Source organism: Artibeus jamaicensis, unplaced genomic scaffold (assembly GCF_021234435.1).
Source record: "Artibeus jamaicensis isolate MK-2021 breed Jamaican fruit bat unplaced genomic scaffold, CSHL_Jam_final contig_233, whole genome shotgun sequence".
Taxonomy (NCBI): Eukaryota; Metazoa; Chordata; class Mammalia; order Chiroptera; family Phyllostomidae; genus Artibeus; species Artibeus jamaicensis.
In genome coordinates, this window is record NW_026521486.1 from 21,658,015 (window position 1) to 21,684,913 (window position 26,899).

General features: G+C 47.2%; 2 protein-coding genes across 11 annotated transcripts; one reads left to right on the top strand and one right to left on the bottom strand.

The window, feature by feature from the left end:
* Window positions 1-20,103, bottom strand: SPSB2 (splA/ryanodine receptor domain and SOCS box containing 2). 7 transcript variants are annotated; one of them, XM_037160414.2, is made up of 5 exons: window positions 19,999-20,103; window positions 17,942-18,030; window positions 10,474-10,568; window positions 1,433-2,180; window positions 1-482 (listed from the first exon to the last, which is right to left on the bottom strand). In XM_037160414.2, exons 4-5 carry the CDS (start codon window positions 2,094-2,096, stop codon window positions 304-306), a joined length of 843 nt encoding a protein of 280 aa, XP_037016309.2. In that variant the 5' UTR covers window positions 2,097-2,180; window positions 10,474-10,568; window positions 17,942-18,030; window positions 19,999-20,103; the 3' UTR covers window positions 1-303. The 7 variants fall into 7 exon arrangements, 6 of the variants coding, with proteins under 6 accessions (XP_037016309.2, XP_037016308.2, XP_037016310.2 ...); XM_037160413.2 differs by lacking the exon at window positions 17,942-18,030; XM_037160415.2 differs by lacking the exons at window positions 17,942-18,030; window positions 19,999-20,103 and adding an exon at window positions 17,843-17,896.
* On the top strand, window positions 20,049-26,868 carry LRRC23 (leucine rich repeat containing 23). 4 transcript variants are annotated; one of them, XM_037160409.2, is made up of 8 exons: window positions 20,049-20,103; window positions 20,858-21,027; window positions 21,111-21,220; window positions 21,665-21,918; window positions 22,463-22,593; window positions 23,925-24,061; window positions 25,676-25,982; window positions 26,582-26,868. In XM_037160409.2, the coding sequence occupies exons 1-7, from the start codon at window positions 20,073-20,075 to the stop codon at window positions 25,953-25,955; spliced, it is 1,113 nt and encodes a 370-aa protein (XP_037016304.2). In that variant the 5' UTR covers window positions 20,049-20,072; the 3' UTR covers window positions 25,956-25,982; window positions 26,582-26,868. The 4 variants fall into 4 exon arrangements, 3 of the variants coding, with proteins under 3 accessions (XP_037016304.2, XP_037016303.1, XP_037016302.2); XM_037160408.2 differs by lacking the exon at window positions 20,049-20,103 and adding an exon at window positions 20,354-20,450; XR_005084558.2 differs by lacking the exon at window positions 20,049-20,103 and having other exon boundaries at window positions 20,354-21,027; window positions 25,676-26,063.
* The last annotated feature ends 31 nt before the right edge of the window (window positions 26,869-26,899 follow it).

Here is a 26,899-nt window from a genome sequence, read left to right on the forward strand (position 1 = left end):
TCATCTTTCTTCATTGTACCTGTTTCCACATCATTTCTCTTTCCTTTTTGAGGCAGCTACAGGACAGTTGTGCAAAAAATACCAGAGAGGTTTTTGCAACAGCATATTTCTTATTTTTACTTGAAAGAATGTCTTGCATACCAGGTCACCACAACCCTGAATAACAGCTTTCTCTCTTCACCCCTGGGTGGGTCTGGGACTGTTAGTTCCCCAGAGATCAGGTTGGGGGTCAGGGCCTAGGCTCACCTCCCCACCAGCCTCACTGGCTTTAAGTGGCTGGTCTAAGCCAGCAGTGCCCCGCCCTTACTCCTGTGGAAGGGTGGCTTCAAGGCCCTGCAATCTGGTATTACAGGGTCGCTGGTAGAGCAGGTAGCGCTTCATCGCAGCAGGCAGGGGCAGAGCCGATACATGGCCCAGACGGGCAGCCCCCAGTGCTCGGTGCACGGACAGGCGGCTCAGGTGTAGGAGGGAGTGCGGCTCCACTGGGAGAGAGAAGGAGGGGAAGGTAAATAGTGCAGCCGCCAACCAGACAGCCTCAGACTACAGGGTTCCCTTCTACTTTCCTGCTCTTGAGTCTACTCTTACCTTGGTTGAGAGACATCTTAGCCACCCTGAAGCTCTGTCTCTGCTCTTAGGGTGGGAGGTGTCACACACTTCCAGTCAGTGGTGACGGTGAAGCTCTAGCTAAGGCCTGTAAGCAACAGGGCAAGGTGGCTATGACGGGTGGAGCTGGCCCAGGCTTGGATTCCAGAAAGGCCTTGGGAATGGGGCTGATGTGAAAGGAGGCTGGCACTCCACGACAGCTCACCATGGGTGACAGGAGGAGAGGTATCCAGCCTCTGCTAAGACTACAACTGTAGAGAACAGTTCAATAGATTCCAAGCCCTGGCCCCACTGGTTCCCCAAGGAGGTCCCTCCCCTGCAGCCCCCCAGGGTTTGATCGCAGCTCCTTCAGTCAAACCCTGCCTCTACAGCTCTCCTTCCAGTGGAGGGGTGGGGGTGGGGGGCAGTCCCCGACGGCTCCCTCCTGGGGTTTGACTGAAGAAGTAGGTATGTATGTGTCACACCCTGGGTGCCTAGCGCTGCTTTTCAAACTCGCACGCCTAGCCCAGGAGCCTTTCAGCCCTGCGCACCTCTGCTCCAGGAGCTGATGGCTCCTGTAAGGCCCTAATCCCTGGAGTGCTTCCCTCCAACCTGGGGGCTCACCACTTACCGCAAGTTCCCAAGCGTCACCTTTACCTCTACCGCTACTGGGAGGATTAAATTAGGTAACAGCTGTGAAGACCCTTAGCCATTCCTGGCACTGAATGAGGGGTTAGGGAGGCAGGTCAGGTGAAGGCTTGTTCCCTCCACTCTTGTAAAGTGTTGGGTTTCCAAGCCAAAATACAGCCACCAGTGAAAGAACACTCTCCCACATCTACCCAGGCCTCACCTCTCCTTTCGCCCAGGTAGCTGATGCGGACCTGGCACTGGCCCCAGACAGCGCTTACTGCCGGATAGAGGGTCCTGCCCTTCAGTCCGCGGAACGCGGGCCCCAGGTAGGTGTCCCCAAGAGCGTAGCCCAGAGTTCCCTCCTCCATGTCCAGAACCACCAGCAGCCTCTCCGGCACCTCCAGCTGCTCACCCTGAGGTCCGGCTGGATATCGGGGGGCCCCTATCCCCTTGCTCTGATGGTATAGCTTCCCACGCCCAATGTCCCAGCCCCAAGACTCGCTGTTGCTGCCCAGCAGCGCCGCGTAGTGGTCTGCCTGCAGTGGGGCGAGGGCCGTGGCCACACCCACCACGGCGTGGGTGCCCCGCTGCTCCGGGGGCCAGCTGATTTCCCAGGCGTGCAGGCCCCTGGAGTAGCCCCTCTTACCCCGGGCCCCATCAGTGCTCTGGGCTACGGGCCGCCGTTCAAAGCACAATCCCCTTTCCTTGACTTCGATGTTCTCTGAGCAGTCCCTGGGATTCCAGCCGTGGCGCTGTTGAGTCTCCAGGTCAGGAAAGGGAGCAGAAAGCAGTTCCTCCAAACCTTCGGGACGGGAGTGGTCAGGGTACAGGGCCTGTGGGGTGGGGGTGCTACTGCCGCCCCCTGCCAGGGCCGTCTGGCCCATGGAGGCGAGGAGCTGGAGGATTCCCCGAAAGAGTCTTGCTGGGGCGTCTCTCTTCTGCAAGATGCGCTCCCCTTCGGGATTCACCTGGAGAGGAGTTAGGAGAGAAGAGGGTGTAAAGTGAGGAAACCTGGCGGAAGATCCTCAACCAGGTGCCCCATCCTTTCACCCGTTTGCCCGCTTTCCCGCTCCGCCCTCTTCGCTCTCCCGTCACCTTGTCCTCGCTCATCTGTCCCAGTCTCCCGAGACTCTCGCGAGTTCACCCCTTTGGGCCTCTCCAGGGCCACCCCCCGCGCCTACCCAGTGTCTGCGCCACCGGCGGCTCCCGAACATCGCTTAGCTCCCCCAGCCCGGAGGTCGCTGGTTCCACCGCACGCGGGGCGCAGAACGCAGGCGGTTTTCACCTCCAGCACCTCCCCCAGGTTTTTGCCCGGCCCGGGCGCAAACGGGACCTTCCCGGGTGGTTAACCCTCTCGTTGCCACCCCAGGTTGCGCCGCACACCGAGGCCACGCCCCCACGAGGAGCCGTCTGGGGCGGTTAGTCCCTCTCCTGCATCGCTTTGGGACCTCTGGAGGCCTCTTCTCCAATGCCACTATCGTTGAGTCTCGGGGGCAACCAACTCCTGAACCCCTAGATGTGAGGGCCATGGAGTCAAGGGGTTTCTTGCAGTGTGCTGGTCTCGATTGCCATGGGCTTGTCATTCTGGGTCGCTCTTTCTGGGTAGGTCTCTTTCCGACCGGATCGTGAGTCAGCCGGTTCTATGTCTGAAGTTCTGAACACTGTCTGTCGGGCCTGGAGCAGTAAATGGCATAGGTCTCCATGCTACTCTAATCTTGATCCTGGATGACCATCCATTCATAAAGCGTATGTCTCATTTGGGAGAGTGTAGTGATTAAGATCTTGGTCGTGAGTGAAACTATGCCACTAATTAGCTGTGTCCTTGGTGATGTTACCAAACTTCTCTGAACCTGTTTTCTGTGGTGTAAAATGGGTAGTAATGATGGTACTTACCTCACAGGATTGTTGTGGAGTTGGAATAATCCAGTTCAAGCCCTCAGTATGGAATCAGGTACTTAGTATGCACTCACTAATCATAGCCATTATGATTTGTTTAACACTTACTAAGCACCCACTCTGTAGAGAGGCAATGTACGACAGTGGTGAGGGATGCAGGCTGTGGAGCGAGGCTGACTGGGTGTGAGCGCCTGAAGGCCAGGAGGCACATGTGACCTTGGGTAAATTTCTTAACCTCCCTGGTGCTGTTTCTTTTTCTGTAAAACAGAAGTGCTATTGGTGTCTACTGCCTGATACATTCATGAGGACTCAGTGAGGCATTATACATGTAAAGCGCTTGGAACGGTTTCTGGTTCAAATGTGATCATGTGTGCTAAGCACAGAGGATTGAGCAATGAGTCCTCAAACAGTTGACAAGGACATTTATAAAAACAGTATACCATGTAGTAGATGAAATTACGGAGGTGTAATGAGGGTGTATGGGGGTAAAAAGGCCAGGCCTTCTAACTGGGGATCAAGCAGTTAGGAAAGGAAAGTGTCCTGGAAGAGATGACACTTGGCTGAATCTCAACGAATGACTACCAGTTGGCCTGAGAGGTGTGTCTGCAGGAGGGGGGGTGAGTTGAGGGTCGCAGCATGTAGAAGGCATTCCAGACAGAGCTGACATTAAAAAAGCCAGAAGCTGTAGGGTTTGGGGTAGTTCAAAGACTTCAGGGTTGCTGCAGCCAGAAAGGAAGCACGGAGACAAACCTAGAGGAGCCGGTGCCAGATGGAGGCTTTGTAGGACAAGTTCAAGAGTGCGAGTGTTAGCCTGTGGACAGGGTTGCCAAGGAGAAGACAAGCAGGGGAGGAACAAGGTCAGACACTCAGCTGAGAAAACCCGCCCTGAAGGGCTCGTGGACGTGGCCAACGGTGTGGTGATTGATGGGGAGGGAGAATAAGGGGACGGCGTAGTAATGGAAAATAATATAATAAAGAGCATATATTTTAAAAATTAAATGTTTTTACATGGTAAAAGAAAAAGAAAAACTACCTTGACAGCAATATTGAGGAGGATTCAAAGGACATAGGGCATGAAGCACCAAGACTGGTTCCAGCAGCCCAGGTGACAAGTTTCAAAAGACTGAAATAAGGCAGTAGAAATAAGAATGAAAAGAATTCAAGAAAGACTGAGAGGACCCCAGTCAGGTACTCACTTGGCTGGAGCATCATCCTAATATGCCAAGGCTGCAGGTTTGATCCCCAGCCAAGGCACATACAAGAATCAACTGATGGACGCATAAATAAAGTGGGACAACAATCGATGTTTCTCTCTCTCTCTCTCTCCTCTAAAACCAATAGATTAAAAAAAAAAACCACTGATAGAATCGCCAGGTTTGGTAACTTGGTTAGATGCTGAGGCCAGGGAAAGGAAAGAGCGAGAGAGAGATGTTTAGCCCGGATGAGTTTGTTGGATGGTGGTGCCACTACCAAAGATGGAAATGACAGGAAGAGGAGCAACTCAGGGTAGGTGCGAGAGGGTGGGAGAGAGAGATGGTGAGTCGTGTTTTCGAGGTGTCTAGGTGACAACCAGAAGGAACCATCCAGAACACACTTGACAATGACAAGTGTGGAGGAGGAGGCAGAGACCTGGGGAAGAGAAGCAAATCTGGGAGATATGTCAGCCTTTATCCAGGAAGTGAACTATGAGAATCAATGAGGGGCTCGGAGAGGGTGTGTAGAGTGAGAAGAGGGTCCAGGAGAATTCAGTGTAGCAGAGAATTCAGGTTTGATTACCCACAAGGTTTTGTGGTCACTGGCTAGTTTGGTTAGACAGCACATGTGGGTTGTGGGAGGGGGAGCCCAGGCTGAAGGGGCCGAACTGGAACCGTGTGTCAAGCATTGCGCTACAAGCTTCACATTTTGGGAGGACAGAGTCAGGAGATGTGTGGGGACAATTATGCCTCGTAGTCAACATTACCCTTGAAAATCTCGCACCCCCATTACGTACAGCATATGTTAGAGTCAAATACAATATGTGGCAGCACAAGTACAGGGTGGGGCAAAATAGGTTTAAAGTTGTTTGTATGGAAAATAATATAATAATTAGCCCTGGCTAGTGTGGCTCAGTGGTTGAGTGCCAGCCAGCCTGCAAATCAGAGGGTCGCAATTTCGATTCCCAGTCAGAGCTCATGCCTGGGTTGTGGGGTCAGGTCCCCAGTAGGGGGCGTGCAAGAGGCAACCACTCACTGATGTTTCTCTCCCTCTCTCCCTCCCTTCCCCTTTCTAAAAAATAAATAAAATCTTTAAAAAAGAAAAGAATATAATAATTAATAAATAATATAAGAATAAACTCTGTCTCACATACTTACAATTGTAAATCCACTTTTGTCCCACACTGTATAATGATGTACAGAATAAAATTATATATATATATTTTTTAATTTAATTTATTTATCTTTAGAGGGGAAGGGAAGGAGAGAGGGAGAGAAATATCAATGTGTGGTTGCCTCTCGTAGGTCCCCTGCTGGGAACTGGCCTGCAACCCAGGCATGTGCCCTGACTGGGAATCGAACTGCGATCCTTTTGTTCACAGGCCCGCGCTCAATCCACTGAGCTACACCAGCCAGGGCTAAAATCTTATATTTTAATTAAAGAAACAGGAGAAAGCACATTGAAAAGAAAGATGTAAACCTGAATACTTGTTGTCCACCCAACTTGGATATTCTTGCCAGTGTGAGAACAGAAATAATGACATCATGACAGTGGCTAGTGGCCTGTGATGAGTATCTGTGGAGGATCTGTGTGATAACCAAGCTGATGAAGGCTTAGGGAACAGAGAAGCGAGCCTAAGCCACAGCCGACTCCAGTCAGCCTGAGAAGTTGCTGGTTGTTTAAAACATGGTATTTACCAATTGTTGCCACTGGATCTTGAACTGCTTCAACGTTTCTTGATAATAGCTCAAATACTCCATGCTGCTACAAGTAATTTAACTTTTTGCTTTTATATTGACATGTAACATACATAAAGTACAGTAATCTTAAACTACTCGGTGGACTTTTACATACAGTGGTACCTCGGCGCGCATCATTAATTCCTTCAGTGATGAGTGCTGAAACCAACGAGCACCAGCAGATGACGCGTTTTCTCTTGTGAGGCAGTGCTGTGACTTCTAGTAAGTGCGGCAAGTCCTGACACATTTTTTTCTTATCAAAATGAGACAAGTACAGAGTCTGACGGGTTCTGAAGCTGGCAAGTACTGTGCTGCGTCTATATTTATATTGCTATGTGACCACCATTTCTAGCATCAAGATCAAGTGCATCTCCAGCATCCCACAAGGCCCCTTCTTGCCCCTTCCCTAACACTACATCCCTAAAAGTCACTAGTATTTGACCTCTATCAATACAGATTAGCTCTGCCTCTTCTTCAATTTCATATAAATGAAACCATATATTACGTATTACATTTTTAAACCTGTTTTTAAAAGATATTATTTATTTATTTTTAGAGAGAGGGGAAGGAAGGAAGAAAGAGAGGGAGAGAAACATCAACGTGCGAGAGACTCATCAATCGGTTGCCTCTCACACGCTCCCAGTTGGGGACCTGGGCCACAACGCAGGCCTGTGCCTTTACTGGGAATGGAACCCGTGACCTTTCAGTTCAGAGGCTGGCACTCAGTGCATTGAGCCATACCCGCCAGGGTGTATTATTGTTGTTGTTGTTTTTTAAAATCCTCACCTGAGGAGCCTCTGTCTCTTGTATGTGTCCCCATCAGGGACCAAGCCCACAGTCTAGGCATGCACCCTGACCAGGAATCGAACCTGCAGACTTGCAGTTTACAGGACAACTCCGCCAACTGCTGAGTCACGCCAGTCAGGGCTAGTACGTATTTTGTGTCTGACTTATTGTTCTCAACATTATGTCTGCGAGTCGTCCATGTTATTGCATGAAATAGTAGCTCATTACTTTCATCGTTTTATAGTATCCCATTGTATGTATATACTACAATGTATCTATTGATGGAATTTGAATTATTTCCAGTTTTTAGCTATTATAGAAAAAGACGCTATGTTCATTATTGTGTAAGTTTTTTGTTGGACCAAAGCACTCATTTCTATGGGTGTATACTTATGTAAGCAATTGCTGGTTTATAAAAATGTACAATGCATAGATTTAACTATACCTGTAAGTTTCTCTCCATAGAGGGGTTTTATTCAGAAATTAAATCATTCAAGTATTTGGCAGTATGGAACACTTTAACATATCCATGAAGATTTGAACTGATCTTTTCTTTCTGTTTATTATATCTTTATCTTCTGGGGATTTTATCAGTCCCTCAAAAAATTAAAAAAAAATTTATTTATCTACTTTTAGACAAAGGGGAAGGGAGGGAGCAAGAGGGGGATAAAAACATCAACATGAAGTTGCCTCTCATGAACCCCACACTGGGGTCCTGGCCCAGGCACGGGCCTGGACTGGGAATTGAACCAGCAATCCTTTGGTTTGCAAGCCAACGCTCAATCCACTGAGTCACACCAGCCAGGGCCATTCCTCAAGCTTTTTAATTGTGTTTCTCTGTGGCCCTCAAGAAGCCCTTCAATTTCATTCACAAGCCACTTGCTAGGCCACTTAAACAACGAGTTTCATTTCTTTGTTATTAAAAAATCCTTAAAATCCAAACTCATTCTCCCCAATATGCATGGAGTGGTTTAAGCTTATTCCCTGTCTGATATAAATGATGCAACTGGCAATACTAAAGAACTTCCAACTCTTCCAGCTCATTACCACATTAATATTAGGGTCAGCATTCATGGCTCTGGGAGTCAAGGAGGAATCTCAGCTATGTGGCTTTGAAATAGCAAATCATGCATAGATCAGCTGAGTGAAGGATAGGGGGTGATGCTGGGGGGAGGCAGACTTCGATGGCTTTATGAACACACTAAGGTACATAAATTGCATGGTACTTTAGCATGGTACTGCTGCCTGCCATCAGCAACAGTAAAGCCAAGGCCATGCTCTTGGAGGTCCTACTCAACTGCTAGAACCAAATCAGGAAAAGGGCTGTAGTCACTCAGGACTTTGCATTTGATTGCTAAAGTACAAGTTTTTTTCTTTATGACACGGGAATCTATACCCCTGCAGAACATGTCTGGCTTTATTAAATACAGGGCTACACTGTCACCATGAGAGAGGAGGTCATTAGTTGCCTTGTGTATCTAGTTTGTAAATACAAAAGCAGTTGGGCTTTCCCCCCCCCCCCGAGAAGATACCAGCCTTATTATTTTCTGGAAGATAGCCCAGTAATTCTTTTCAGTGGCTCTGGGTGGGTTTTGCTGCCTATTCTTCCATAGATACAGCCTACACAGCAGTCAGTTTGCATGCTTTTGAGGCTAAAGTGGTTTCTAAAACTGTTAGGCCATCTGTGGCTGGTTTTGAAATCCTCCCATCCAAAGGCAGTCTTCTCTGGCAGGAGGTTTGAACTGTGACTTGTGACTAAGAGCTTTTCTCTCTCTTTTTTTTTGGTCGTATATTGCCATTGTTAGTAACAGATTTCTGGTTCATTTATTCCAGGCATAAATTTAGTGTTCTTTCAACCTTCATTAGAGTTATCACATGGGCTATGACCCGTGTGGCTCAGTTGGTTGGGCATCCTCCCGCAGTGAAAAGTCACCACTGGTCACTGACCGGTGTTTCTTTCTGGCATGGAAGTTTCTCTCTCTCCCTTTCTCTAAAATAAATATATATTTAAATGTTTTTTCCAGCATGGAAAGAGATTGCTGTAAATTTGTTTGCATGCCCAATGAAATGGTTAAATTGACTTCAGATGGGTACTGTTATATGGAAAAAAATGCATTTTAAAACACCAGAATCTAGTTTTAAAAACAAAACACAAGAATAGCAGTGAGATTCACAAGATACATAATTAAAGGTCCAGAACTGGTGCCAAGAAACCATACATAGTCCAGTCTCCCATATCACACTCATGCGGAAAGGTGGCCGGTGACCTTCTGCCCTATCTAATCTGAGTATTGGCTGAATTCACATTAAAAATGTATAAGATGAAACACCACCATGCTGCATCTCATTTGAACCTCACAACAAGTTTATCACGATTTTTACAGATTCGGAAACCCAGGCTTGGAAAGGTTAAAACAAGCCCTCTGGCAAAACCCAAGAATGGTGACCAGCTGGCGACAGCAGAAAATGTCAGCTGCAGCCGAGAAGCCCAGTCCCACACCGCCGCCCGGAGCCCAATTACGTAACAGCAGCCAGGGAGCGTGGGCGGAGCCGCTGACTCACAGCAGGCGGCGATCGAGGGAGCTGGCGGGCCACGGGTGGGCAGCGGCCAGCGGCCAGAGGGGCTGGCGCGCCCCCCAGTGGCCACACCCATTGCTGGGGTCTTCTCCCAGGCCGCCTCCACCTCCGCCGGCGACCGAGACAGGAGCCTTTCACCTGGGGCCCCGCCCTGGACTGCCTCTTCCGCCCCGCCCACCTCCTTCCGGCGCCAGCGTTCGCGTCTGGAAAGTTCTGCCCCGGAACAAAGGCGCTAGGGCGGAGAGCGGGTTCGTAATGGGCAGCTAGTCTAATCCCGGCCTCCGGAGTGGAAAGGAAGGGACTAGGGCTTCTGCACCCCGAGTTGCATTACGTTTAAAGGGCTCCCTTCTTCCATCCTTCAAAAGTTTTATCTTTTGCTTTCCCATCTCCCTCTCCTTCTTGTTATCAATGTAATTATATCTAGGGACCCTCCGTGGGGGGGGGGATCTTTTTGTTCACCTTGGAAGTTGGAGGCTAGAGGGAGGAGACACAGGTTATGTCGGAAACCGCAGCATAAAGGAGCGCACCTACTTCAATAACCAGTGCCTCTTCAACTCGGCCAGCCTTACCTGGATAAGTCGGCTGGTCATCCAGAGTTTTTGTTTATCCTTGCTAATTAAAAAAAAAAAATCCTCACGTGAGGATACTCTCTATCATTGGCTTTAGAGGGAGATGAAAGGAGAGAAAGAGGGAGAAAGATCTGTCTGCCGCCTCCCGGGCAGGGGGTTGAACCCTCAGCCTTTTGGTGCAGGAGAGGATGCCCCAGTTAAGTGAGGCATTCTACCAGGGCATATCCTCACTAATTTTTAAAACACTGCCTCAGCTATTGGGAGTTTTCTTTCTACCTTTATATCCTTTGGGGTCTCTTCTTCCTTCTAATGAATCCTAACTGGGGCTATCTCCCTGGCTCGTTCTTTCTTCAGTTCTCATATGTGATTCTCAAAGTAGAGGGAGGAGGTAGGCACATTTCATCTACACAAAGACAAATTCACAATGAGGAACGGTATCTTTAATTACTTTTAGAAAGCACGTTAACTATTCATTCAATAAGCATTTATTGAGCACTTACTGTGTAGCATGGGCTGTGCCAGGAAGTAGAATGTGGTGCAAAACTCAAGGTCTGTTGGAGTTAGAAGAAGCTAATGCAGAAGTTCTTGATGACATCTAGAAGGGAACAAATTCAATTCACAAATTTATGTATAAGGACAAATTGTGTTTATCACTATCAAGGAAAAGCAGGGAATTATGTAAGGGGATCCTAATTTGCATTAGGTGTCAGGAAAGGCCTTTCTGAGGAGGTCCCATTTAGTCTGAGGCCTAGAGGGTGAGGGGGAGTTAGTTGAGTTCCACATGTAAGTGAGTAAGTGAGCCCTGGCTGGTGTGGCTCAGTGGATTGGGCACCGGCCTGCAAACCAAAGGGTCACCAGTTTGATTCTTTCGATTCCCAGTCAGGGCACACGCCTGGGTTGCAGGCCAGGGCTCCAGTACAAGGCCCGTGAGGGGCAACCACACATAGATGTTTCCCTCCCTTTCTCCTTCCCCACCCCTTCTGTCTAAAAATAAATAAAATCTTTAAAAAATTTAAAAAAGTATAAATGAAAGCCCCGAAGAGGGAGGGAGCTGAGGTCTGAGGAACTGGAAAGAGGGCTGTGTGGCCCAAGTGTAGCTCAAGCCCAATAGCAAAGGTTATGACAGACCTTCCTGGGCTTTGCGTATAGACCATGGTGCTGAGTATTTTATCCTCAGAACAGCAGGAAAGACTGAGGGGTTAAAATAGAGGGTTCTCTGTACAATGGAAAAAGCTCACTATAGCTACTTACGGAAGATAATTGGATGAGAGAAAGTAGAATCAGGAAGGCTATTTAGGAGACTACCGTGGTGGTTCCAGGGAGTGATAATAGCTTGGGTGAGAGAGGTATCACACCATGGAGAAAAGTGGGCGGATTCAAGGTACATTTGGAGGTAGAACAGGTCACACTTGGTGGTAGATTCAGTGGGGACTAGTGGGGAGATGTTGCTGAGGGAGAAAAAATGACAAGGACGACCGTGGATTTCCGGTTTGAACATAGGAATGGTGATACAGGGGATGCTCAGAAAAAGCAGTTAGGGAACAAGATACAGAATTTGTCTTTGGATACATGAAGTTTGAAAAGCAGAGAAGTAGGAGGTTGGCTGTATAAGCCTGGGACTGAGAAAAGAGCTCTTGGTTGGAAATAAAAATTTGGGACTCAGATCTGGCTAGTGTGGCTCACTGAATTGAATGCCGGCCTACGAACTGAAAGGTTGCTGGTTTGGTTGCAGGCCAGTCCCTGGCTGGGGGCTTGCAAGGGACAGCAGATCAATGTATTTCTCCCACATCACATGCATGTTTCCCTCCCTTTCTATCTCCCTCCCTTCCCCTCTCTCTGTTGAAAGAAACCAATCGGTTGCCTCTTCCCCAGCTGGGGACCTGGCCCACAACCTGGGCGTGTGCCCTGACTGGGAATTGAACCAGTGACCTTTAAGTTCAAAGGGCAACACTGAATGCACTGAGCCACACCAGCCAGGGCATATAGTTAATTTTATTTTACTTTTTTTTCCTGGCAGAAATGATTTTCTTCTTTTTTAAAAATTGTTTATTCTACTATAGTTGTCCCAATTTATTTTTAGTTATTTTTATGGTTAATTTTAATTTTGGCTATTGTTGGTAAAAGCTAGGCTGTCTGTGTATATATGAAGTACAGTTTTTCTAAAACAAGTGTTTATTTTGTATTGAAAACACCACTGTACTTGTTTTACACCACTTGTGTACATGTGGTGATATTAATGCTGAACTGCAAAATTCAGGAACTAAAATGCGATGCTGTAATTCTAAAAAAATTAAAATTAAATTGTATAAACAATTTAAATAAAGTGTTCAAAACTTATTACTTTCTCACTGTTTTACTACATTTTCGTATTAGTTTGCTAAAACTGCTATAACTAAATACGACACGGTTTAAACAGAAATAAATTTTCTCATGGATTCGGAGGCAACAAGTCCAAGAGCGAGGTGTCAGCGGCTGCCTTCCTGTGTCCTCACAGTCTTTTTCTCTGTGCACAGGTACCTCGTGTCCAAATTTCCCCTGCTTACACTGATACCAGTCAGATGGGATTTGAGCCACCTAAGTAGCCTCGTTTTAACGTAATCATATTTTTAAAGGCCCAGTCTCCAAATACAGTCATTCTGAGGTTTGGGGCGGGGTGAGTTAGAGCTTTAACATATGAATTTCAGGAGGACCCAACTCAGTGCATAATAATTTGACTAATATCTATACTCTTGAAAATATTTACCTGTCTCTGTTATGGAAACGCCACATTGTGAGTCGTTAGCTTGAAATCAGCCATGGTAGGAGTATTTACCGCAGAGAAATAACCAAATACTAAAATGTAGGGCTTTATTTCTCCGTGGAGAGCCTGTTAAACATTTACCACCACATCACAGCTATAGATGTTATTTAATCTTTAGAGTATAATCTGAATGTGAAAAATGGGAAACCCCGGCACACACACATCTTTTGTTGAAATGTTGCAAACTGTGACTGAGAGAGATACAAAGAAAATATAGGTGTTATCAAGATGCTTTCCACTGAGTCACAGAAACTCTGACCAAATGGTATTTAAGGACATTTATTATTCCACATAATTCTGGAGAATTCACACGGGGAATTCTGGAGAAGAACCTTCCTTGCTCTTATGAGAAAGCAGCAGAAAGGAACTCTGTCTGAATATGACTGGTTTCAGTTGGGTCCCTGGTTGCTACCTGGAGCCATGACACGGCAGTGGGAAAACCCAGCCATGGGAGAAGGCGGTTCCGTGGGCTGCAGTCCTGGGAAAGGTAGTGCAGCGAAAGGATCAGCCACCCTGAGACTCGGCTCTAGCTCCCTGTCTCCATCTGGATGTTCCAGCACCACTGCAATCTCAGTAAGTCCCAGAGGAAGTGATAGTCTTCTGCAGCTCCAAGTTCAAACCTCTCCACTCCTTTTCACAGCCAATACTATTTTTCCAGGAATCCTAGATTCAGCCACACCCTGACTATATTCCTCTTCTCCACACCCTGTGTCTTTTCAGTTTTTGAATCCTGTTGAAATTTCCTCTCTATGCCACCTTCTTACTTCAGGCCCTTATCCTCAGCTTCGAATTCTTTCTGCTTCAAGATTCTTCCACCTTCAATGAATCCTATACCATATATATATATATATTTAATCTACATTTTCTATATGAGGGAGGGCCCCCCAAAACCTGGAATTATCTTCTGAAGGGTGTGCCACTTGTGGTACAGGCTTCCCTACTAGGTGAGCGTTCTAGGAACCCATCTGTATCAGTGTGCCAGCTGGCGTTGTTATGAGAGGCTGTGTTCAGCTTCAGTGAAGTTTTTTTTTTGAAGACTATACATGTCTGCCTGTTTCATGATTGGTGATTTATGAGTGCACCTGCCCACATCACACATTTGGCAAGACACCCATGCTCCACCCTCCCCATTCTTCGGATCTCCCCCGAGCAACTTTTTTTTGTTTCCAGATGAGAAAAGTCCTCAAAGGGAAACATTTGCCAATGTGGATGAGGTGAAACAAAAAACTCCACAAGCACTAAAGGCATCAAAATTGATAAGTTGGTGGAAGAGAGACTTCGGCCAAGATGGAGGCGTAGGTGGAAGCACTGCACCTTCTCGCACAACTAAGTTTAAAAACAACAAAGTTTTAGCAACAAAAACGCAGCCAAACCACAGAAAATTGAACTGCGCGGAAGTCTGACAACAATGAACCCTTCAGCCAAACCGGTAAGAGGGGCAGAGCCAGCAGCAGAGCGGGGTCGGGCAGGAATGATCCACTGGACTGACCCAGGCACGCGACCCAGGTGCGCCAGCAGCCGTGGGTGGATCCCAGGTGTGGAGAAGCAGGCGGACCCACTGAGGGCTGATCGTGGTCACACGTTCATGCACAGATGGACTGGTGGGGGAGTTGGCAGTGAGACGGACCACGCAGGCCCCAGCGGTGGGAGACAGTGGAGGGAATCATATGTAACAGGCGCGAACAGATCAAATCATGGCTCAAGAACAACTCACAGCCCCAGAGCTGATAAATCTAAACAACAAAGAAATAGCCAAACTTTCAGATGCACAGTTCAAAACACTGGTGATCAGGATGCTCACAGAACTGGTTGATTTTAGTCACAAATTAGAGGAACATATGAAGGCTAAACTAATAGAAATGAAGGGAAATGCACAGGAAACCAATAGTAATGGAAAGAAAACTGGGACTCAAATCAAAGGAGTGGACCAGAAGGAGGAAAAAAAAATGACCAAACAGCAAAGGATGAAGAAACGAGAATTCAAAAAAATGAGGAGAGGCTTAGGAACCTCCAGGACATCTTTAAACTTTCCAACATCCCAATTATAGGGGTACCAGAGGGGAAGAGGAACAGCCACAAGTGGAAAACTTATTTGAACAAATAATAAAGGAGAACTTCCCCAATCTGGCAAAGGAAATAGACTTCCAGGAAATCCAGAAAGCTCAGAGAGTCCCAAAGAAATTGGACCCAAGAAGGAACACACCAAGGCACATCAGTATTACATTAGCCAAGATTAAAATGAAGGAGAGAATCCTAGAAGCAGCAAGAGATAAGGGGACAGTCACCTACAAAGGAGTTCCCATCAGACTGTCATCGGATTTCTCAAAAGAGACCTTACACGCGCCAGAAGGGGCTGGAAAGAAGTATTCCAAGTCGTGAAATCCAAAGACCTACATCCAAGATTGCTCTATCCAGCAAAGCTTTCATTTAGAATGGAAGGGTAGATAAAGTGCTTCTCGGATAAGATCAAATTCAAGAAGTTCATCATCACCAAGCCCTTATTATATGAAATGTTAAAGGGACTTACCTAAGAAAAAGAAGATAAAAAAGATGAACAGTGAAAGGACAGCAAACTCACAGTTATTAAGAACCACACCTAAAACAAAAGTAAACTAAGAGTACAGCTAGATCAGGAACAGAACCATAGAAATGAAGATCACATGGAGGGTTAGCAACAGGGGAGTGGGAGAAGGAGAAGGGGGGAGAAGGTACAGAAAATAAGTAGCATAGATGGTAGGTAGAAAATAGATAGGGGAAGGGCAAGAATAGTATGGGAAATATAGAATCTAAAGAACTTGAACCCTGGCTGGTGTAGCTCAGTGGATTGAGCGCGGGTCTGCGAACCAGACAATCGAGGTTCGATTCCCAGTCAGGGCACATGCTAGGGTTGCAGGCCGGTTCCCTGCAGGCCAGTCCCCAGCAGGGGACGCATGAAAGGCAACCATACATTGATGTTTCTCTCCCTCTCTCCTTCCTTTCCCCTCTAAAAGTAAATAAATAAAATCTTAAAAAAAAAAAAAAAGAACTTGAGACACGTGGTCATAAACTAAAGGGGAGGAATGGTGGGGGAGGGGCTGTACAGGGTGCAGGGGAATGAAGGGGGGAATAGAACAACTCTAATGGCATAATTAATAAAATATATTAAAAAGAAAAATACAAAAAATAGATAATAGATACATTGTAGAAGAAAAAACGACAGAAGTACAGCTTATAGAATACAAGAAACTTAATGATATAGCAACTGCAATGTGTAGATTTTGTTTGGATCTTGCAATGGGTAGATTTTGTTTGGATCCTGATTTAAACAAATAAACTTATATTTACATAAAAATTAAAAAAAAACTGTGGAAGAGACTTTCAGATGGCTATGTGACATGGTTAATAATTCATGTACACCAGTAATTTTCAACCGGTGTGCTGCAAGAATTGTTAAAATATGCAATATTTGACTACTTTCCTCTTAGATTGTCAAATAAATATATGACAACAGCCAAAAAAAATTTAAAAAAATTGGTAAGTTCAAAAACCACTTTGAGCAGTGGAAAAATGTTTTGATATGTGTCTTGCATCAAATGGATAGTATTTTGAAGGTGACTGACATTTAAACATGTAAGAATAAATACACAACTCTTTATAATTAAATTCTGGGGTTTTGAGGGGCCTCCCCTGGTGTACTTTAAGAACTTAGTTTCTTGAGTTTTATTGAACTCCTCCACCTCTGTCTAACAGATGGACTATCTACTCTATTATTAGAACTAATGAGGTAGCAGGATACATGATATATCCAGGAAAACCAATAGCAAAGAATGTGGCACTAAAGCAGAAACAGCAGAAATACATATAATGATAAAGATGGCATTTCAAATCAGAAGGGAAAAATGGGGTTAATCGACAAATGGTGCTGAGAAAATCATCTTTCTTTTGGCAAAATGTTAGCTCCCTATCTCACACTATACACAAAAGTTATTTCAGATGAATTTAATACTAAAAACCATACAATGAAATAGTGTTCAGCAATTAGAGGAGATGAAGTACTGATATGGACTACAACATGGACGGACCTTGAAAAATTATGCCAAGAGAAGAAAGTCAGTTATAGAGGACCACCCGTTGTGTGGTTTCATTGATGTAAAGTGTACAAAACTGGCATATTTATAAAGACAGAAAGGGGATTGGTGGTGAGCAGGGGCAGGAATGGAAGGGAGGGTTGGGATGCACGTGGCTAAGCTGGAGGGGGCTTCTTTTGGGGGCAATGAAAATGTGCTAAATTTCATTGTAGTGATGGTTGCACTACTCTGAACACACTAAAAGCCATTGCATTGTACATTCTAGGGGGATGCATTTTATGGCAGGTTAAATGTTAATAAAGCTTTTTAAAAACTATTTTCTTAGGGAGAGAAAAGGGAAGAACGAATGTCAGACAGGCGAGTGGCAGTCTCTGCCACAGTTAATATCCAAATCAGAAAGGGCTTCTCCAAATCAATTTATTATTTTTTAAAGATTTTATTTATTTATTTATTTTTAGAGAGAGGGGAAGGGAGGGAGAAAAGGAGGGAGAGAAACATCCATGTGTGATTGCCTCTCACATGCCCCCCACTGGGGACCTGGCCTGCAACCCAGGCATGTGTCCTGACTGGAAAGTGAACTGGTGACTCTTTGGTTCACAGTCCAGCACTCAATCCACTGAGCCATACCAGCCAGGGCCAATTTTAAAACTTAATGACAATCAGGAACATGAGAGAGAATATGAAAAAAAATTGGTAAAATAAAACAAATACAAGTACATGGATACACAAAAAGAAACAACCTGCCCTGGCTGCTGTAGCTCAGTGGATTGAACGTGGGCCTGTGAACCAGAGGATGGAGGTTTGATTCCCAGTCAGGGCACATGCCTGGGTTGCAGGCCAGTTCCTAGCAGGGGATGCAGGAGAGGCAACCCTACATTGATGTTTCTCTCCCTCTCTCCTTCTCTTCCACTCTAAAGGTAAATAAATAAAAATCTTAAAAAAAGAAAAGAAAAAGAAACAACCTCACTAACAATAAAAATGCAAATTAAAATAATGACATACCTATTTTTCAACCTATTATGATTGGCAAAGGTAAGTACATATCCTTGAACCGGAAACTGCACCTTCTAAGACTGGATCCCACGGAGCCATGTTACTCACAGTGTAGTCTGCGGACCAGCAGCACTGGCATCACTCATGGGGTCCAGAGCTTCGCTTTAATCTGATCCTCAGACAATTCCTATGCACACCTTCAGAAGTATTGGTACAGAGTAAGTAAGGCTATATCTATGAGGATTTTGGGTGCAGCATTGTTTATAATGTGGACAATTTTTAAAGTTAATATCCATCAATAGGGAATAGTTTAATAATGATCACATATCCACATAATGGAAGACTAGACAACTATCAAACAGAAAGAGGTAGATCTATGTTTAGTAAAATGAGAGGTGTCCAAAACATATTTTTAAATACATATTTTATTTATTTTTTAGAGGGGAAGGGAGGGAGGGAGAGAAACATTGATCAGTTGCCTCTCATAGGGCCCCAACTGTCACGCGTCCTGACTGAGAATCAAAGTGGCAACTTTTTGGTTTGTAGGCTAGCACTCAGTCAACTGAGCCATACCTACCAGGGCACAAAACATATCTTTAAATGACAATAACTCAATTGATTAACAGTGTGTATGACTGATACCATTTGTGTTTTTTAAACATCTTCATTAATAAATTAACTTCATTAAAAATGAGAGTGGTGCTGAGGGTGATCATGGACTTTTACGTTCCTCTTATGCACTTCTCTACTATTTTATTTTATTTTAATTATTACTTTTATATCAAAGGAGATACTATTTATCTTCGAGATAAATAGTATCCCCCAGCTATTGGGGGAAGGACGGTATCATGGAGGCTGGAGTATCTACTCTTATTACACATTGCGAATCCAGCCCTTCAGTGAAACACAAAATAACAACTCCAGTGGCTCCTCACAGCTTTCAGGACAAAGTCCACATTCCCGGGGTGATCCAGCTCCGTTTGCCGGTCTGGCCCCGCCTCCACGTACACCTATGGTTCCAGCAGAACCACCTGCTTTCCTTGCACGGCCATCGAGCTCTTTCTCTTCCAGGCCTTTCCAAAGTGCTTCCTCTGGACTCAATGAGCTGAATATATGACGTTAAATACACCCATGTACTATAAAACTACCCCCTGGCACTAAGGAAAAGCTCTGTAAGTGTTGGGCAGCATTATCATGACCACACATTGTACTGAATTACTTGTTTACTTAACCCTGTAACCTTATGGTCACAGGACTGTAAGGTCCCAGAGAACAGGGACTGTGTTTTACGGTCCTTGGGAGCCCAGCAGGCACCGACTGGCACAGAGTATCTAACAAAAGTGTGTTAAAACATATTTGTCTGTTAACTATATTACCCAAGCTAGTCAGGGCAGGAGGTAATATATCCTGATTTCCAGCCCACCACATCTTCCATTGGACCACTTTGTAACACAATTTCACAATTAATCACACGATATCTTACCTTGTTGCCTAATTGTTTTGTTTATATTAGATTCTACAAGATTGGTAATCTCCTCCTTTCCCTGGACAGGAATTGTGTCATAATTATTAACCACCCTGGGTCTTAGTTTCCTCTTCTTTCAAATACTGTCTATCTCACAGGACTGGTGTGGAGATTAAACATCACTTGTAAAGGCATCTCACACCATGTCTAGCACAAAATATTTCTTGCATCTCGACCTCTGTTTTTGTCTCCTTCAACAAGTCACAGGTTGGAGTGCCTGAGTTTGGCTCTATCAGCGCTTAACTGCTGTGTGGAGAGTATTTTAGTGGGCACATGTGGGATTTTCTCCCCAAAAGTTCTGCATCAAACCAGTCCAGGATAGAAGGAGTGAAATGCTCCCAAAGTGGGTTTAGCAATCTGTACAGTGCTTTAGCATAGCTTAGACTCATACTCTATCTCTGGCAGTTGGTGTAGTTAAGCCTATTTTACAAATGAGAAAGTGGAGTCTTAGGTAAATTGTTAGTAAACTACAGATTTGCCAGGACTCCAACTCAGGGCTTTTTGAGCTTGGGCTTCTTCCACTCCAAAGGTCTATCTGAAAATACGAAAGGACAGGACCTGGTGTGTGTGTGTGTGCAGGGCGGGGGGTGGGGGGTGGAGGAGTTTGGGTAGGAGGGAAGCCGGGAATCAGTCCACTTACCGTGGTATTTTTGCTTCTCTTCCCCCACCTTTTGCTTCAGGGGATGAGTTTCCTTTGAATTCACAGCGCTTTGCATGGGGAAGTCCGGTCCCTTTAAGGTCTCAGGTATCGTAACGGACAGCATCACCCCTACCCTTACCCTCCGCATAGTTCTAAGCCCCGCCCCCTGTTTTAAGCTCTTGGCCAATCCCTCACCCGGGTTCCTGGGTTTGAGAGAATGAATTTGCAATCTGTCAACTGCTGATGCAGTTCAGTTAGTTCTCGCAACCCTCGTCCACCGCGCACGTCCAGTGCCCCCGCCCCCCCCCCCCCCCCCCCCCGTTGCCATAACGCCTCCTGCAATCTTCCTCCGCTTCCAAAACAACCCTGCACTCTCAGGGCCAAGACCCTCTCCTGAATTGCTTGTACTTGGACAGAACCAGAGTCTGCGCCCTTCTGCGAAGGAGGATTGGGTGGGAGGATTGAAGACTGCGTCGGGCTGGTGTCCCCGTCCGAGAAGGGACAGGCAAATGGGGCTAAGCAGGATGGCAGAGTTAGACCAAATGCGGGGGGCAGGGATTAGAAATGAAAGGCAAGGGGAGGGGTCGGTAAGAGAGGTGGGAAGCACTGGGGAGGCCGAGTCCGGGACGCAGGGAGCTGCTGAAGGAGAGTTGGGTCTGGAAAGGCATCCTGAAAAGAGAGGGGTCCGTGGTGGGAAATATGGAGGCTGGGAATCAAAATGAGATGTTCATAGGGATGAGGAAAGAAGTCTAGTTGGGAAAGAGATGAGAGGTGATGGGTAATACTCCCGTCCCCTTCAATGGAGGTGAGGGAGCTGAGGGTGGGCAGACGGTGAGGAGAACTTCTTTCTCTGGACCAGGACCTGGCTTGATCAGACTCCAGAGCCTTCAGCAGGGAAGAGAGATGTCAGATGAAGAGGATCTGGAAGATTTCGAGCCAGACCAGGATGATCTGGAAAGGGAAGAAGATGAGAAGGAGACAGAGGAGTGGGAGGATGACAGGAAAGAGGAGGAAGCCGGCTCTGAGGAAGTGAGAGCAAGGAAGTGAGGGGGTCCTGGGGCTAAGGATAGGGTTGGGCTGGAAGGGGTGCCTGACTCTACTTCCTCCGGCAGTGGGTTCTCAACCCCCTGACAGAGGACATGATGAAGGAAGGGCTTTCTTTGCTCTGTAAGACTGGCAATGGACTGGCCCATGCTTATGTCAAGCTGGAGGTTAAAGACAGGTGCGTTTGGGGGAGTGGTGCAGAAGAGGGCTGAGGCTGTAGAGCCCAGTCTTCCTTCTCATCCTCCTTCCTGGGTGTTTTGGCTGAGAGTTTGGATCGCTCTCATCCTGGCCCAGTGGGAGGGAAGGAGAGAATTTATTTTTTAGGAGCTGTTACCCTCCCTGTGTCAGGGATGCCCTGGGGATTGGAGACTGGGAGAAGGGATGTGGGACTCCTACTGGACTTCCTCACTTGTCCTTCAGAGTGTAAGGTCTCAGCCCTTCACAGATGCAAGATTTTTTCCTGCTCTTAAGAACCCGCCTACCTTCTCTTCTCCCTCACCTCTCCCATTTGTCGCTCATTCCTCTCCCCATTATAAGCCATCTCCACGTTGCCCTCTGCTTTAGCACCTCTGCCAACCCTTGCTGGGTTCTTACCTTAACCACGGCCTCTGCCGCCTCCTAGAGATTTGACAGACATCTCCTTGCTGCGTTACTACATCCATCTGCGTTATGTGGATGTTTCTGAGAACCATCTGACAGACTTGTCTCCACTCAATCACCTCACCCACCTGCTCTGGCTCAAGGCTGATGGCAACCGGCTCCGGACTGCCCAGCTGAATGAACTGCCCTACCTGCAGATTGCCAGTTTTGCCTATAATCAGATCGCTGACACTGAGGGCATCTCTCATCCTCTTCTGGGCATCCTGAATCTCAAAGGTAGGTCCTTAGGATGGGCTACACAGATTCTTTCCTTCCTAGCCTGGGGCCAACAGAGGTGGGCAATGTGGTCCTCAGCCATGCCACAGAGCAATTTGCATTCATTCATTTATTCATTCAGACACATTATGATTCATTATGGCAGTTCTATGTACTGGAGAGAAAACAGTGAAAAAATAAGTAGTCCCTACTGTCATGCGTACAATCTAGACGGGGGAGACAGACAATTAACACAATAAACACAGTAAGTGCATTTATACACTGAGTCAAAAGGAGATATGTGCCACGGAGAAAATAGATCAGGGTAAAAGAAATGAGTGGGTGGGCACAGGTGTCAGTTTCAAATGGGTTGTTTAGGACAAGCATCATTGAAAAGCTGATAATTGAGCAAAGACTTTGAGGAAGGTGTTAAACTTGGACCTGTCTCTCTTCATATCCACCTGGCATTAGAGGGAGAGAAGGATGTAGTCTCCCAAAACTCACGCTCTGCTGCTGAACATTTTGGAGTGGCCCTTTAAGCTCTTGACACCCTCCTGCTCCTCAGGGAATCACATCCGAATGGTGACAGGTCTGGACCCCCAAAAACTGATCAGCCTACACACACTGGAACTTCGAGGGAACCAACTGGAAAGCACAATGGGGCTCAACCTTCCCAAGCTGAAGAACCTCTTCCTGGTAGCTCGCTGGGTCGAGGGTGGTTGGTGCAGGGAACAGGGCACCATCCTGGGGGCCAGGATGCCTGGCTTCTAGTGGGCTCAGCTACCAACTTCATCATCATAATGATAATTGGTATCATTTATTGAGCCCTTACTTGATGCCAGATGCTGTGGAGATGCAAAGTTAGAGCAGACAAGCGGCTAACCAGATAGCAGGGCTGAGAATACATAATACGGGGTAACGCAGAAATAGTCTGCTTTGCATAATGTGCCATAACTGGGGTACAGGCATCAGGTTAAGGAGGCCACTTAAACGTTTAGTCATTTAGACTCTTGAGCTTCCTCATTCCAGCCTGGTGTTGAAGTCACTTCTGCTCAGCAGAGCAGCGGGGCTCTTAGACCTCAGGTGGGTTGAAGCAGGGCCTCCTTAATCAGAGGCGGCTCTGGTGAGATAAGCAGTCAGCAGGGGGTCACTGCTGACCTTTCTCTGGACTGGCAGCTTCTTTTGGATTTCTTTTTTAAAATATTTTATTTATTTATTTTTAGAGAGAGGAGAAGGGAGGGAGAAAGAGAGGGAGAGAAACATCAATGTGTGGTTGCCTCTGATGTGACCTCTACCAGGAACCTGGCCCGAAACCCAAGCATGTGCCCTGACTGGGAACTGAACCACAGAGCCTTTGGTTCGCAAGCAAGCACTGAATCCACTGAGCCACACCAGCCAGGCTTTTCTTGGATTCCTTTATTTGCATCACCAATCTCTAGCCCCTTCCACTCCCCTTCTGTACCCCTTCCTATCTACCTCTTACATTTCCTCATTTGCTGTATCTCTTTTTCTTCTTTTAAAAGATTTTATTTGGCCCTGGCTGGTGTAGCTCAGTGGATTGAGCACGGGCCTGCGAATCAAAGGATCGCGGTTTGATTCCCAGTCAGGGCACATGCCCGGGTTGCAGGCTGATTCCCTGCAGGCCAGTTCCCAGCAGGGGACGCACAAAAGGCAACCATACATTGATGTTTCTCTCCCTCTCTCCTTCCCTTCCCCTCTAAAGATAAATAAATAAAATATTAAAAAAAGATTTTATTTATTTATTTTTAGAGAGAGGGGGAGGGAGACAGGAAGAGAGAGTGAGAACCGTCAGTGTGTGGCTGCCTCTTCCATGCCCCCCCTACTGGGGACCTGGACTGCAACCCAGGCATGTGCCCTGACTGGGAATCGAACAGGCAGCCCTTCGCTTTGTAGTCCAGCGCTCAATCCATTGAGCCACACCAGCAGGGCTGCATCGCTTTCTGACTTCTCTTCCTTCCTTATCCTTCTCCCCTCTTCCAATATATCTACTGTATCCTGGAGTCTAGGCGCAGAACATGTTGAAGAAGGTGGAAGGCTTGGAGTACCTGAGTAATCTCACTAGCTTGCACCTTCGAGACAACCAGATTGAAACTTTGAGTGGCTTCTCCAAGGAAATGAAATCATTGCAGTACCTCAACCTGAGGTATGCACCCCCTCCAGGCCCCACCTTGCTCCTACACCTGACTGGGAGCAGCTTTTGACCCTGTGTTCTTCCCTCACCTCAGTCCCCCAGTCCTAGCCCACTCCAAGATTCTCGTCTCATCCTCCCTCCTGATCCTCATCCCTCCTTTCCTTACTTTCTTCTGCATTCAGCCCTAATTGCTACATTAAGACCTTTAGAGTCTGAGACCCCCGAATCCTTATACATTCACTCCACAGTTATGGATAACATGCTCTGTATCAGGCCTTGTGCTGCATTTCAGGAATACCTACTGGAACCCAGATGGTCCCTGTGCTGGAGGGACTCAGACCGGCTCCAGTTCTGTTTTTCTGGTGCTAACCCACATAAGTTTCTACTCTGCTTCTCCATGTTCTTAATTCCAACTCCCCTTCCCATTTTCTGCCTCTCTGATCCTGAGTCCCACCTGAAAGCCCTCCTTACTGATAAAAACAAAAAACAAAACAAAAAACACACACAAGATGTGCTCAGATGTGAGCTGAGAAAAATCTTTGAAAGGAAATTTCTACATTGAAAGATACTAGGGGTCAGGGGCATTTTCTTTCAGCCCCTCTTGTCTGAGGGAGGATTTTATGTGTGTTCATTAAGCAAAGATGTAAGGAAACTGCCCCCCCCCCCCAGTAACAGGGCCTCCTCAGTCAAGGCTGGCAATGGAAACAGAATCTCCAAGTAGGGAGAGGTGGTATCACCTTGAACCCCAACTCCAACCTTAATTTATAGAGCAATCTCTTGCTAATTAGCTCTGCCACATTGGTCTGGTTGGTTGTGGGGACTTCTGTGTTCCTGTTAATAGTCTAAATAGGGATAGTGGACCGTCCTCAGCCACGGTTCACTGGGGAGGTTTGGAAGTAAGTGCCAGGGAGATGTGTTGTCTCAGTGACTAGGAGGTGACTCTGGGGCCAAAGCTGCTAACCCTCCAGCGATGCACAGGGCAGCCCAGCACAATGTGCACACAGTGCTCCCAGTGAGAAACGTGGCGTGAGGTTCGGCACCTCCACTGAGATAAGGTGAAACACTGAAACCTGATTTCAGAAAGGCTTGAAGCGAGAACACAAAAATAAACACAAAATACCGTATAATGAGTCATATTAAGAGATGAAGTTTGTTCTTTAGGCTGGGAGGTCCCAGCCCATCCCTATCTCTAGGTTCTGTTCGGTGGGGAGGACCAACATAGCATCCACCACCTTGAGCTTTAGTCTCAGTTCCTTCTCCACTGGCCCAAGTCCTGTCTTCCAACCTCTGATCGGTTGTCATTGATACAGAAGTCTGTCCCTGCAAAGGAGATTTCCCCCCTGCTCCCCATTTGCAAGACAGGGCTGTGACCTAGCTTTGCTGCTTCAAAAGATAAATATGACATATTATAGAATAGAATGTGGTACTTTGGGATTTCTTGAAGGGTAGAAACAGGACAGGATTGGGGCTGGACAGCATCTCTGCAGCAAGTCTGTCAATGCTAAGGCAGGCCAGTCCATACAGAGAGTTTCCAGGGAAAGTGCAGCCCATGGAAGACTCCTCTAGAGACCCCATTCCTGGTGGCTGGCCCCCCAAACCCAGTGAGCCCCTCCTGACCATTGGCAGGGGCAATCTAATAAGCAACCTGCGGGAGTTTGCCAAGCTTCGGGACCTGCCCAAGCTTCGAGCCCTGGTGCTGCTGGACAACCCATGTACAGATGAGAACGACTACCGCCAGGAGGCCCTGGTGCAGATGCCTCAGCTGGAACGTCTGGACAAGGAGTTCTTCGAGGAGGAGGATCGGGCTGAAGCCAATGAGATTCGTCAGAGGATGAAGGAGGAGCAGGAGCAGGAGCAGGAGCAGGAGCAAGAGGCTGAGCCTGACCAATATGAGGAAACCATGTAGAAGCAGTTCTTCTGGCCTTCAAGGATAGTAAGGAAGCCGGCATGGAGGCAGGAAGAGGAGGCCAAGGGCCTGGCACATAGGGGGAGAAAGGAGTTGCTATAGGAGGAGGTGGGTTAAAAGGGGAAGGCAAGGAAAACCCTTGGGGCGATCAGGGTTAGGAGTCAAGGGGTGTCTCAGAGTGAAGAGGAAGCGCCAGCAGGACCTAGGATCCTGGAGCTGAGAAAAGGCTTAGGAGATACATCAGGAAGCCAGCAGAATGAGCGAAAAGAACTGGGGAGGCAGGCAGAGGTGCTGGTGTAGGTGCACAGCCACACCTGACCTAGAGAGTGAAGACCAGCTGGCATGGCCAGGTCTGGGGCAAGACAGTGGTGGGGGGAGGGAGGGAGGTGGTCGTTGGCGTCTGAGGAATGCAGCTGAGCCCGGTAGAGAAGGCAGAAGAGAAAGTTTCTGCACTAAAAGTCTGAAGCTAAAAATAACAGGACACATTTGGGGGAAGAAAGGAGAGCAGGGTGAGGCAGAAAGAGCCTGAGAAGATGCACCCAGTAAAGTGCAGCCGCTGGGCACTTGAAATGTGGGCAGAGAACGCAGTTGGGCCCAGAGGGTTTATTTCTGTCCTCTTCCTCCAGGGCATCAGAGACACTGGCCCCAAGACCCGAGAAGACTCCGTTAGCAGGGGCCGCCACACGCACACCCTCACGCAGAGACAGAACAAGCCTTCTCCTGCCCCAGACCTGGGGACCCATCACCGCCTGCAGCCCAGACTCTCTGCGCACCTGGGCAGCGGGGTCGGAGGGCCTGCGCTCTGCCGAGAGCCTGGAGGACGCCGGCCTCCAGGCAGCTCTGGTAGGAGCCCAGCCTGGACCGGCCCAGGGGATGCGGGTCCAGTTGGCTGCAGAGGGGCTGCAGAGGCGGGCTGGGGAGTCAAGAACAGCTCTTTTTTCCAA

Bases quoted from the DNA above. Each gene is read 5' to 3' on its own strand.
- LRRC23 (XM_037160407.2), top strand. From the start codon at position 20,773: ATGGGTAATACTCCCGTCCCCTTCAATGGAGGTGAGGGAGCTGAGGGT. The intron at 21,919-22,462 runs GTAGGTCCTTAG...CCTGCTCCTCAG, and splicing joins GGGCATCCTGAATCTCAAAG to GGAATCACATCCGAATGGTG. The intron at 24,062-25,675 runs GTATGCACCCCC...GACCATTGGCAG, and splicing joins TTGCAGTACCTCAACCTGAG to GGGCAATCTAATAAGCAACC.
- SPSB2 (XM_037160411.2), bottom strand. From the start codon at position 2,426: ATGTTCGGGAGCCGCCGGTGGCGCAGACACTGG. The intron at 2,181-2,393 runs GTAGGCGCGGGG...ACTCCTCTCCAG, and splicing joins GCCGGTGGCGCAGACACTGG to GTGAATCCCGAAGGGGAGCG. The intron at 483-1,432 runs GTGAGGCCTGGG...TCTCTCTCCCAG, and splicing joins CTACCTGGGCGAAAGGAGAG to TGGAGCCGCACTCCCTCCTA.